We start from the raw sequence: 12,272 nt of genomic DNA on the forward strand, positions 1-12,272 counted from the left end.
ATTGGTTAAGAATTAAATAGAGGGATAGTTTCTTGTTTTAAATGCTAAATGTGATAACCAAAGGAATTGCATGATTGTTTTGAGAAATTGACCACCATTTGTTGAAATGTTGAAAAAGAGAATCTTTGCATGGTTTGACATATGTTTGAAACATGAATCCTATTGTACTGTCTGAATGACTTGGTGATCCAAACATTGTTTGAATGAAAGAGCGGTAATATGATAATGTATGGCGTAGATATATGACTTGCAAGTCTTGGTATGACAATACCAAACAGATGAATGCCATAGCAGATTCAAAACAGACTAAAATACAAATTTTACTCCTATTTTTAAATTTTGTATTCAGAAATATGCATGTTTAGAAAAGGGTTAAAATGGGCTTAAAGAGAGTTAGATGGTTACCCGAAAAAAGCACGAGTTGAAATACTCAATGCTAGAAATCGTGATTTGCCGACACGGGGTTATGGTACCATGCTCTGTGGTCTTGTGTACCTTGATTCATGCCGTTCCAATTTAGTACTATGTTAGGAGCCATGCTAGCCATGATATGTGGTCTTGTGCACTACTATGAAATATTGATTTGATTGGGGATCATGGCACCATGTTGTATGGTCTTGTGTGTCTCTCCTTATAGATACTCCAATCCTTGCGGTAAACTTGGATTGGAGGCTTGGCTGCTAAGTCAAGGATGGATTCTATATATCCCATGGAATTACAAATTATAGGGTGTACCATCTAGCTCAGAAGTAAGATAAAGAGTGGTTCGTGATTTCAAGGAAATGTTTCAAAGTCATTTAAAGTATGCCTATGTGTTTTTTTTCATATATGGTATGTAAACTATTTTATGAATTGCTCTCACTTATGTTGTATAAAAGTAAATTATCTTATATAGCTCTGCGTACCAGTACAATTGTATTGGCCCCCTATATTTCAAGATTTGAGGCACAGTCCCGGGATCTCGTTAAGCCGTAGAGTTGTTTGGTCAGAAGTTGCAGTTGGTGAGCCTCCCTTATTTCGAAAGACCTAGTTATGAGCTATTGTTATTTTGTTTGATTCATGGTCTGATTGAGGGCCTTGTCCCAGTTTTATTACGTATGTTGGTTCTCGTATCATTAGAGATTTCGCTGACTGGTGTTATGTGTTTTGAATGTTAAGAACTCCCTTTGAAATTGTTCAATTGAACTAAGATATAGACTATATTTCTGTCTTATTATATTTTTTGTATTTCTTTATAGTATATGAATGGTTTGCATGATTGCCAAATAGAAAAGGGCACCTGGGCCTTCATGGTTCGGGATCTTCATCGCGGCCAGGGCCTCGGGTCATGACAAACTTGGTATCAGAGCCCGGTTTATGGTCCTAGGGTGTCTGCGAGATCACATCGGGTAGAGTCTTATTTATGGATATGTAGCGCATTACACTTATAATCAAGAGGCTACAAGGCGTTTAGGAATGTTTCTCCCTTTCTTTCATGATTTAGTCTGTGCTGTAGAGTCTGAATGTCCTCTAACTAATGATTCTCTATATTTTAGAAAATTGATCATGCCTCCTCGTAGGACCAACAAACAAAACACTTAAGTGGAGTATGTTCGTCCCACTCATAGAATGCGGACCAATAATAAAGCTCGTACCTCAGAGTTTGTTACTACTCTAGGAGTTCCTCTAGTTTTGACTAGTCTACCTTGGGCTCCAAAGATTGGTTTCAACCATTCTCAACCTTCTTAGAGAGAAGTTTCAAATGTTGAGTTTCGACATTCCATCCATATGATTATTCAGCTAGTGGCCTCACAATCCCGTCAGTCTGAAGATATGGGTTCTGGTTCATCTGAGGTTACACAGGTTGGTAAATTCATGAGGCTGAACCCACCTATATTTACTGGCATGAAGTTTGAGGAGGACCTTCAAGGGTTCATTGATGAACTGGAGAAAATTTTCAGAGTTATGCATGCGAATGGGGTTGAAGGGGTTAAGTTGGTAACCCATCAATGGAAGGATGTGTCCAATTAGTGGTATAATGAATGAAAGGATTCTAAGGGTAGTGATGTTGAGCCTTCTGTGTGGGATAAGTTTGTAGAGGATTTCTTAAATCACTTCTTTCCCCAGGAATTGAGAAAAGCAAAGGTTGAAGAATTTATAAACCTGAAGCAAAGGAAAATAAGTGTCAAAGAGTATACATTATAGTTCATCAAACTATCCAGGTATGCTCCAGAATTAGCGGGAACATGAGAGCTCGCATGAGGAAGTTTGCATCCGATCTTTCGAATGATCTGGTGTTGGAATATGAGGGAGCAATGCTGAATAAAGATAGGGATTTCTCTAGGTTGTCAGTGCATATACAGCAGGTAGAAGAGCAAAAGAAGAGGTTGGCTGAGGTAAGGGGAAAGAAAAGAGAAGCTAAGAGAGCTAGGTCCACAGATCAAAATAACAGTCAGCACCAGAAATAGGTAGTCTAAAAAGAAGTTTTAGACCAATGCTTAGTATTTAGCAAGTGCACCTATGCCCAGGCCTTTGGGTGAATAGTGGTTCCAGTTAGGAGATAGGCCTAGATCTCACGGCACCCAGTCCCAAGAGAGTGTGACGTATCTTTTTAGGTTACACCCTCGTTGTAGCAATTATGGGAGGAATCATCCAGAGAAGTGTTATTATGAGATTCAGACGTGTTATTCTTATGGCCAAATGGGCCATATTTAGAGAGACTGTCCCTCAGCTAGAGGGAATATAGGGGGAGCTAAGTCCCAAGCAGCACCCACAAATCCTCTTCCTAAGGGTACGACATCAGCTACCGGTGGTGGTCGCAATCGGTTATATGCCTTATCTGACCACGAGGATGTGGAAGCCTCTTCAGATGTTATTACGAGTATGTTATAGATTTTATCCCATGATGTGTATGTATCGGCATGCTTTATATGATTGGTGTTGTTAGACAATAAGATGTGAAGTGTAGTGGTGGAAATAGTAGCTTAAGATTGTTAATGTGTGTCTTATGGAAAGGAATTAGTGGGCTTGATGCAATATTTGAAATAACCTAGGTTGGCAACTTGTGGAATAAGGAGAGGATAATTATGATATATATATATACATATATGTGTATGTATATACACGAGACTAGTGTTATAATGATAATCATGGTTGAGTTATTAAGCGGATAAGAGCATGGGTAAAGGAGAATAAGCTGCCCCCCAGGTAGCATGTTGTTAGATAAAGTTTTATGTGTATAAGTGTTTTTGTACCTAGTTCTTGTTCTTGAATTTTGTAGTATGGAGAAGACTAAGTATTTGTGGTGTGATATTCTTTAGAGCTGAATTGAGGAAATATAAGTAGACGGTATGTGCCTTTGGGATAGTTTTATAAATTTTATTATGTTGTGGCTTATGTTATTAGTGGTCTAATGATAGAGTGTTAAGTAGTGGTGAGTGGATTTTTATGTAATAAGGAGTGAGGATGTGTATGCTCATGAGACTATGAGTTGTAGGTTGACGACTATAAAGGATAGCAAAATTTAGAGTAGCATTCTTGGAAAGCAATACCTTTAGATCATAGTTAAAAGAGGGGAGTTTAGAATTTATGTGTATGGTGGTACCCCATTGTGTTGAGAGTTGTGGTTATAGATTTAATGAGGGGATATGTCCAAAAGTCTAGGACTATGACTTTGATCTAAAAGGGAGATAGTAAATTATGGTAGTTCCTGAATTTTCTCTTATTCATGATGATTATGCTCGGGTCCCTCAATGACCCTCTGAATGTTAGTATGATGGTATTTTTAGAAGTGTAGTAGTGTGTTAGGCGGGGGAGTAGATGTTCTTGAAGGTAGAAACTTTTGATGTGAGTTCTTTAGCGAAAATTATAGGAGAAGGAGGAAAGGAGGACACATACTTTTGTTATGTGAAATAGTTAAGAAGTAGATCTGTGGCGAAAGTTTATGTGTGAGTATTTGAAATTGTTGGTCTTAGTGGGAGATCCTTGAGGTGAGTGTAATAATGATAGGCTTGAAAGTTTTGATTGATGAAAACACAATCCAATGCACTGTATGGTTAGAACTCCTTGATTTAAAACTTAAGTGTGTTTGACAATAGTGATAAGGTGAAGTAAATCTTCTTAAAGGGATGTAGAGTATGGAGTCCCATAATTTAAACTAGCACCTCTTTTCTCCGAGTTAGGCTTCAACATAGGAGTATTATACAGTGGGACTCAAATTCGTATGGTTATATGTGTATTTGGAGAATGGTATGTTGGAAATGATGAGGCATGTAATTTATTGTTTGGGGCGTAGAAAAGTAGTGTCTTTAAGTTTAAGTCTTTTCGTTGTAGCTTGTAAGATGAAGAATGCTTCTATTCTTATGTCCTGTGAGAATCTCATCTCATGTCTTGTACCAATCTTAATCAGGTCGAGGACTCTTACGAAAAATCATGCCTTATAATGTTTTGATCATGTTCCATAAAACACATGCCAAGATCATGTCAATGTCAAGTTTAGTTATATCATGTTTTGTGCCTATACGTCTCCCTAGGGGTTATCATGAAGCTCGTTTGATGCCTTTGCAAATTTTGTTGAGAGAAAATATTCAAAGTGATATTACGTTCTTTCTACACTTTTAGAGATTCAAAAAGTCCCTACTCATCATTCGGCGATGAATGATCCTAAGGGAAAGATAATGTAATGCCCCGCTACTTCGGGATAGAATTTAAACCATCGTTCCTATGCATATAGACCTGGATCAAATGATTCCTTGTTAATATATATTTTATGATAAATTCTATAGTGTGGGAATACCTTTGGATACGATTTGAGGTCACAAATATCTCCTAACTCAAAGACGAGTTGAGAACATTTCTATCGATTAAGTTTTATTGAACGTTTCAGCTTAGGTCAATTTTGATGACCATTACTCCTAGTATATAATGAATTACATGTACTACCATATACCAAAAGAAAGATCTTTGAGTTCTCTTTCCAATGCAACTAGTTTCACCTAAATTTGATATCGGAGTAGCAATTTATGCTCATTTTACTTCAAAGTGTCTGTCTGCCAAAATGTGACGACGAAGTTGACGACCTATCAACTAGGTGACGACCAAGTTGATGGGCTGTCAACTAAGTGACGACCCATCAGCCCTAGTCATCAGCCTAGGGCAGTAAGTGGTATAATCCAGCTCAAAAGTAATGACCTAGGTGACGAGCTATCACCTGAGTGATGGGCCATCAATCTTGGTCATCAACTGAAGAAAATCTGTGATTTCTTTGATTTCTTTAGGGGTATTTTAGTCTTTTCCTCACCCTAAAACCTACCCCACGAATATAAATCGTATCTTAAGCGTTATAATCCATTTGGCTATCAATTTTCAATATCTCAAATCCTCTCCACTCTAAAAAACAAGATCAAACTAAGGTTTTCCACTAAGTTTAAGATTTCAAGAAAAGGGTCAAGATTTGAGTCCAATCTTCACAAATAAACAACATAAGGTACATGGGTTTTTTCCTAAACTACATGGGCATGGTGAAAATATTTTTAATAGTGTTTTAAATGTTGAGAAATCGTGTATTCATGAAGAGTTTTGAGTTACATTAAAGCATGCATTATGAACTCTTTCAATGATATAAGGTTTTGATCTTAAGGCCTTCCCCCCTAAATTTGAATTGTACTCGTATATATATGTATGCATTTAATGTTTTAAAATATGAATTGAGAGAATGAATATTGATAATCCCTCTCTTGTTATGAAGCATCTTGATTTCACATGTTATGAATTACTCAAGTACATGTCTTAAAGCATGAACCAAGGATTTTACTATCTTATATGAACTTTATGTTGGTTGAAAATTGAAGAGAGCGACAATTTCTTGTTTTAAATGCTAAATGTGATAATCAAAGGAATTACATGATTGTTTTGAGAAATTGACCACCATTTGTTGAAATGTTGAAAAAGAGAATCTTTGCATAGTTTGACATATGTTTGAAACATGAATCCTATTGTACTGTCTGAATGACTTGGTGGTCTAAACATTGTTTGAATGAAAGAGCGGTAATATGATAATGTATGGCGTAGAGATATGACTTGCAAGTCTTGGTATGACGCTACCAAATAGATGAATGCCATAGCAGATTCAGAATAACTAAAATACAAATTTTACTCCTATTTTTAAATTTTGTAATCAGAAAAATGCATGTTTAGAAAAGGGTTAAAATGAGCTTAAAAAGAGAGTTAGATGGTTACCCAAAAAAAGTACGAGTTAAAATACTCAATGCTAGAAACCGTGATTTGCCGACACGGGGTTATGGTACCATGCTCTGTGGTCTTGTGTACCTTGATTCATGTCGTTCCAATTTGGTACTATGTTTAGGAGCCATGCTATGTGGTCTTGTGCAATACTATGAAATATTGATTTGATTGGGGATCATGGCACCATGTTGTATGGTCTTGTGTGTCTCTCCTTATAGATACTCCAATCCTTGCGGTAAACTTGGGTTAGAGGCTTGGTTGCTGAGTCAAGGGTGGATTCTATATATCCCATGGAATTACAAATTGTAGGGTGTACCATCTAGCTCAGAAGTAAGATAAAGAGTGGTTCGTGATTTCAAGAAAATATTGCAAAGTCATTTAAAGTATGTCCATGTGTTTTTTTCACATATGATATGTAAATTATTTTATGAATTGATCTCACTTATGTTGTATAAAAGTACATTATCTTATATAGCTCTGCGTACCAGTACAATTGTATTGTCCCCCTATATTTCAAGATTTGAGGCACAGTCCCGGGGTTTCGTTAAGCCGTAGAGTTGTTTGGTCAGAAGTTGCAGTTGATGAGCCTCCCTTATTTCGGAAGGCCTAGTTATGAGCTATTGTTATTTTATTTTGATTCATGGTCTGACTGGGGGCCTTGTCCTAGTTTTATTACGTATGTTGGTTCTTGTATCATTAGAGATTTCGCAGACTGGTGTCATGTGTTTTAAATGTTAAGAACTCCCTTTGAAATTGTTCAGTTAAACTAAGAGATTGACTATGTTTCCATTTTATTATATTTTCCGCATTTCTTTATAGTATATGAATGGTGTGCATGATTGACAGATAGAAAAGGGCACTCGGTACTTCATGGTTCGAGATGCTCGTCGCAGCCAGGTCCTCGGCTCGGGTCGTGACAATGCTGTTGCTAATAGAGATTTAGGATCAATTGGTTGTTCAATGTTTGCATGACCTAGTTGTCTCTTAGATCCTGAACACCAAAAAACAAAAAAATGAAACTGGGTTGAACTATTTTCTATTGTTTTCCTTATGTTTTGGTTTCTCTCTGAGAAAAAATAGCAGAAAATTAGAATCCATCAACCGTACGTAGATGCTAAGTTTTTGTTTTTTTATGAAGAAGAAAAAAGTCATAGTTCTAGTCAAGATGCCAACTAACTCAATCCCAGCCAAATTACTCGATTTGTTGAATGAATCCATAAGCGAACACATAGTTTAGGCATCCCCAAAATGACTTCATAATTTAATTAAGGGAAAAGGGTCAAAATACCCCTCTACCTTTGTTTATTACTTAAATTTGTCCCTCATTATACTATCGGGCCAATTATACTCATGCAGTTATGAAATTTAACAAAATTACCCCTCAAATGGATGGGATCCACCAAAATACTTGATTTTAATTAAATTGCCTATTTTCCCTATTTAACCCAACCGAAACCAACCTAACGTGATACAAAGGTCATTCGATAGAGAGAAATTTTCAAGTATCTTGGGTCTATTATCTAAGGAAATAGAGAGATTGGTGATGAAGTCACTCATTGTAATTATGCAGGGTGGATGAAATAGAGGCTCGCATTCGAAGTCCTGTGTGATAAGAAGGTATGACCAAAACCTAAAGGCATGTTCTTTAGAAGGTTAACTACACCGGTTATGTTGTATGGAGCAGAGTATTCTCCAGTTAAAAACTCCTTACATTTAGAAGAAGAAAGTTGTGAAGATGATGATGTTAAGATAAATGTGTGGGCATATTAGAAGAGAGAGGACTGGTCTCGATAGAGTAGAAGATGTGAGAAACGAGGTTGAAATAGTTTAGGCATGTGTAGAGGAGATGCATTAATGCCCCGGTGCGGAGGTGTGAGAGGTTTACTATGGATGGTTTCAAGTGAGGTACAGATAGGCTGAAGAAATACTAGGAAGAAGTGATTAGATTGAACATGATGCAGCTTTTAGCTTATTGAGGACAAGAACTAAGATAGGAAGTTATGGAGGATACAAGTAGGATAAAAGACTATTTAGATAGTCAAGAGTTGTCTCACTTATCCTTCGGTACTATTAGTCGTACTATTAGTCAAGTATTACTTTGGCAATTTCTTTTCCATTGAGTTGGGTTACTATATGTTTTTTTTGTACTTTGTTTATCATGTAGTTTGATTAATGTTCAGGATGATTTGTCATTTTGTCTATAGTATTTTGTCATGGCTTCTTCATTTTTCATTTTTTTTGTATTGCTTTGAACTGTTATTTTCCTTGAGCTAAAGGTCTATCGGAAACAGCCTCTCTACCTCCATGGTAGTAGTAAGCTCTGCGTATACTCTACTCTCCCCAGATCTCACTTGATGGGATTACAGTGGGTTTGTTGTTGTTGTATTTAGATTCCACACTCAATTTAAGACCACAAAATTCAAAAATCTTCATTTATTTCTTAAATTTTGTTCCCAATCAAACTTAAACACTTAAATTGTGACGGTGGGAGTATAATATAAGGGTGTAAAGTTTCAATCCCAAAACTGAGAAAATGCAGGAAAGAGAAAAGGGAATTGCGATAGTCATGTGATGCACGATGTAAAATGACTGATCATTATTCTGATAGAATAATATAAAGTCAAATGATTGTTTAGAAAGATGCTTTAATCAAGTCTCCACCCCTACCAAACCGATTTTAAATTTTCTGGGGAATGTGTACTAATAAATTTTAATGTACAGTAGTCGTTGCTCTTAATTTGCATTTGTTATTATTGTTTGACTTGATCCAAAGAGAAGTAAGCATATAATTTACTCTGCAACAATTTAAATATAAGGAGGATGTGTACTAACAGCCAACTTTGATTTCACTTTCTCCAATATGTCTTTTCCAATATGAGGAAATAGTAACCGGGACACGCGATATTAGGTGCAGGCATATTGAAGTCAATAAGAGGAAATAGTAAACGACACAGCGATGTCTGCTTCGGCCTCCCTCTTGCCCTTTTATAAGTATTAGTGCATTTATTGTCATAACCACACTCAAAAAGGACTTAACAGGATAGAACCCAAAACTCCTGAGATCTGGTTGATGCCTTTGTGTCATTTGCAGTTCAAAAAATGGGGGATTTCCTCATACAGGAAGTAAACATCCGTTTAAGTTTGAGAGAGGATATTCAGTGGCTGCAAGATGAGTTGCTCTTCATGCAGTCTTTCCTCAAAGATGCAGAAGAAAAGAAAAGTGGAGATCAAAGAGTTCGGCAATGGGTGTCAGAAATCAACTCTATTGCTAATGGCATTGTCTCTATACTCAAGACTTACGGCTTTGAGTCTGTTAAAGGTGATGACGATGGATTTTCTAGTCATCTCAAGGCTTGCACTTGCATTTGTAGGAAGGAGACCAAATTCTATAAATTCGGGAAGGAGATCTAGTCACTCATGCAGCGAATCATGGATATCTCTCATAAACGAGAGACATATGGCATTAGAGATATCAATAAGGCAGGAGAAGGGCCAAGTAATTGTTGGGTTCATAGTAAATGAGAGGTGTGAATAGGAAAATGGAGAAAACCAAGTGGAAGAGAAAAATTGAGATCACACCAATATGGAAAGTATACTCAAAAATAGGAAAGCTTACTAAATTTTCCCACATTGGTGGGAGAAAGAAGATTTAAAGTGTTTATATTGTGAAACACACTCCCACATGGATAAGTGAGGCAAGGAAGAAGAGATGCCTCACAATGTCGTCGTCGTTGCTCTCTCGAATTTGGCTTTGGATTTGGATTTGGGAAATGATCAATCGATGAGATCTATCTTTTTAGAGAAATTTTATTTGATGATTTGAATTTCCCAAAATGCAACAGTATTCTCCATTTATGCATGCATGCAGCAGATGCAATGCTTCAGAAATTTTGAACTGATGCTTCTGTAATTCCGAACAGAACTAATACTTCAAAATAGCTGCACTATTTCGAACTGATGTGTTGTTGCAGAAGGATGCAATTCTTCAGCAAAAGGACACACTGATTCATGGAGGGAGATGACTGTTTAGGAAAAGATGCAATCTTTGAATGAACAGACATGAATTTACAGAACATATGCAACCTTTGACATGAACCATTGCCTCTTTTCAGAAAAGGCATGTTATGGCTATAAAAACCTACTTCCTTCCACAGGTTTTGATATGAAATTTTCAGAATAAAAAATACTCTTCTTCTCTTCAAAAATTCTGTGTGATCATTCAAACTGTTGAGTGAGTTCGACGAGTCCAAATATTTGAGGTACCATTATATTTGGATTGAAGGTCATTTTATCCTGGAGGAAAAATTCCATAACCTCGGGTACAGTGAGGGGAATCGTTTCCTTAAGAAAACTCCATGAATTCGAATGACTTGGCCTTATTCATTTATGTTTCATCTATTTTCTGAAAAAATAAAATACACCTCCTGGAAAGGTCATTTTGATCTTGTGTTGAGGGTATTTGATATACTTCATTGTGTTCTTCTTTATACTTGTACTCTAGTTGAAGTTGTTGTTCTGCATATACAGATTCTGTATACCCATAGAAGGAAATAACAGTAATCGTTCTTCCATGGTTAGAACATTGAGCAGAACTACCTCTTATGTGGATGATCATGACCACATTTTTATTGTCTTGATGTTGTAGAAAGATTGTTAGCTGGATCTTAAAACAGAGCCTCATCGAAGCGTCATCTCCATTTACGATATGGGTGGATTAGGCAAGACCACTCTTGCAAGAAACCTCTACACCAATCCTAAAATAGTCTCTAGCTTCCCAGCATGTGCTTAGATATACATTTCTCAAGAATATAACACCCTTGATCTCCTTCAAAGTACCATAAAATCTATTCAAGGCTACAACAATGAAACACTTGAAATGTTGGAAAGGATGACAGAGAGAGATCTGGAAAGTCACCTTCGGCATCTAGGAAAGTCACCTTCGGCATCTACTGGAAGAGCAAAAATACCTTATGGTGGTTGATGATGTATGGCACAAAGAATCTTGGGAAAGTCTGAAAAGGGCATTCCCAAATAGCAAGAATGGAAGCAGAGTGATTATCACCACACACAAGGAGGATGTCGCTGAAAGAGCAGATAACAAAAGTTTTGTCCACAGACTTCGTTTCTTAAGCCAAGAAGAAAGTTGGGATCTCTTTTGTAGGAAACTACTTGCTGTTCGGGCAATGGTCTCAGCAATGAAGAGGCCAGCTAAGGATATGGTAAATAAGTGTGGAGGTTTACCTCTTGCAATTGTTGTATTGAGCGGACTTCTTTCGCATAAAAGGGGGCTAGAAGAATGGCAAATGGTGAAGGACCACCTTTGGCAGAACATTAAAGATGACTCCATTGAAATCTCCTACATACTATCATTGAGCTACAACGACTTGTCAACTGTGCTCAAAAAGTATTTTCTGTACTTTGGTGTTTTCCAGAAGATAAAGTGGTCGGTGCTAGAAATATGACATGGTTGTAGGTGGACGAGGGTTTCATACCAAGAGGAGAAGAAAGAATGGAGGATGTTATTGAAAGCGTCTGGAATGAGCTAATAAGATGAAGCCTTGTTTAAGTGGCTAATATAGTTTGGGAAAAAGTTGTTGAATGTAGGATTCACGATCTACTCCGGTATCTTGCCATTAAAAAGGCATTAAAGGTGAATTTTTTTGACATTTATGATCCGAGAATACACTCCATATCCTCCTTATGTCTCAGGCATGCCGTCCATGGTCAAGCACAAAGGTACCTCTCACTTGATCTTTCTAACTTGAAGTTAAGGTCAATTATGTTCTTTGATCCAGATTTTGTAACTTGGATCTTATAAACTTCCATAATAATTTCCAACATATATATGTGTTGTACTTGGAGATACGCATTGGCACTAAAATACCAAATGCCATAGGAAGTTTGTACCACCTCAAGTTCTTAAGATTGACAGTTGGTATTTATAATATTCCCTCCTCCATTGGCAACCTTAAGAAACCATAGACACTTCACGTCAATGACTATGCACAGTGATACCAATTGCACCCCAAGACAGCTGACCTAATAAATCT

General features: G+C 37.0%; 1 protein-coding gene across 1 annotated transcript; it reads left to right on the top strand.

Moving 5' to 3' along the window:
• Positions 1–11,187: 11,187 nt before the first annotated feature.
• Positions 11,188–12,005, top strand: LOC107865030 (putative disease resistance RPP13-like protein 3). The gene has a single exon (XM_047412904.1). The coding sequence runs from the start codon at positions 11,193–11,195 to the stop codon at positions 11,682–11,684; it is 492 nt and encodes a 163-aa protein (XP_047268860.1). The 5' UTR covers positions 11,188–11,192; the 3' UTR covers positions 11,685–12,005.
• The last annotated feature ends 267 nt before the right edge of the window (positions 12,006–12,272 follow it).

Source organism: Capsicum annuum, chromosome 5, assembly GCF_002878395.1.
Source record: "Capsicum annuum cultivar UCD-10X-F1 chromosome 5, UCD10Xv1.1, whole genome shotgun sequence".
NCBI lineage: Eukaryota > Viridiplantae > Streptophyta > Magnoliopsida > Solanales > Solanaceae > Capsicum > Capsicum annuum.

Excerpts from the sequence above, each read along its gene's own strand:
- LOC107865030 (XM_047412904.1), top strand. The coding sequence starts at position 11,193 with ATGGTGGTTGATGATGTATGGCACAAAGAATCTTGGGAAAGTCTGAAA.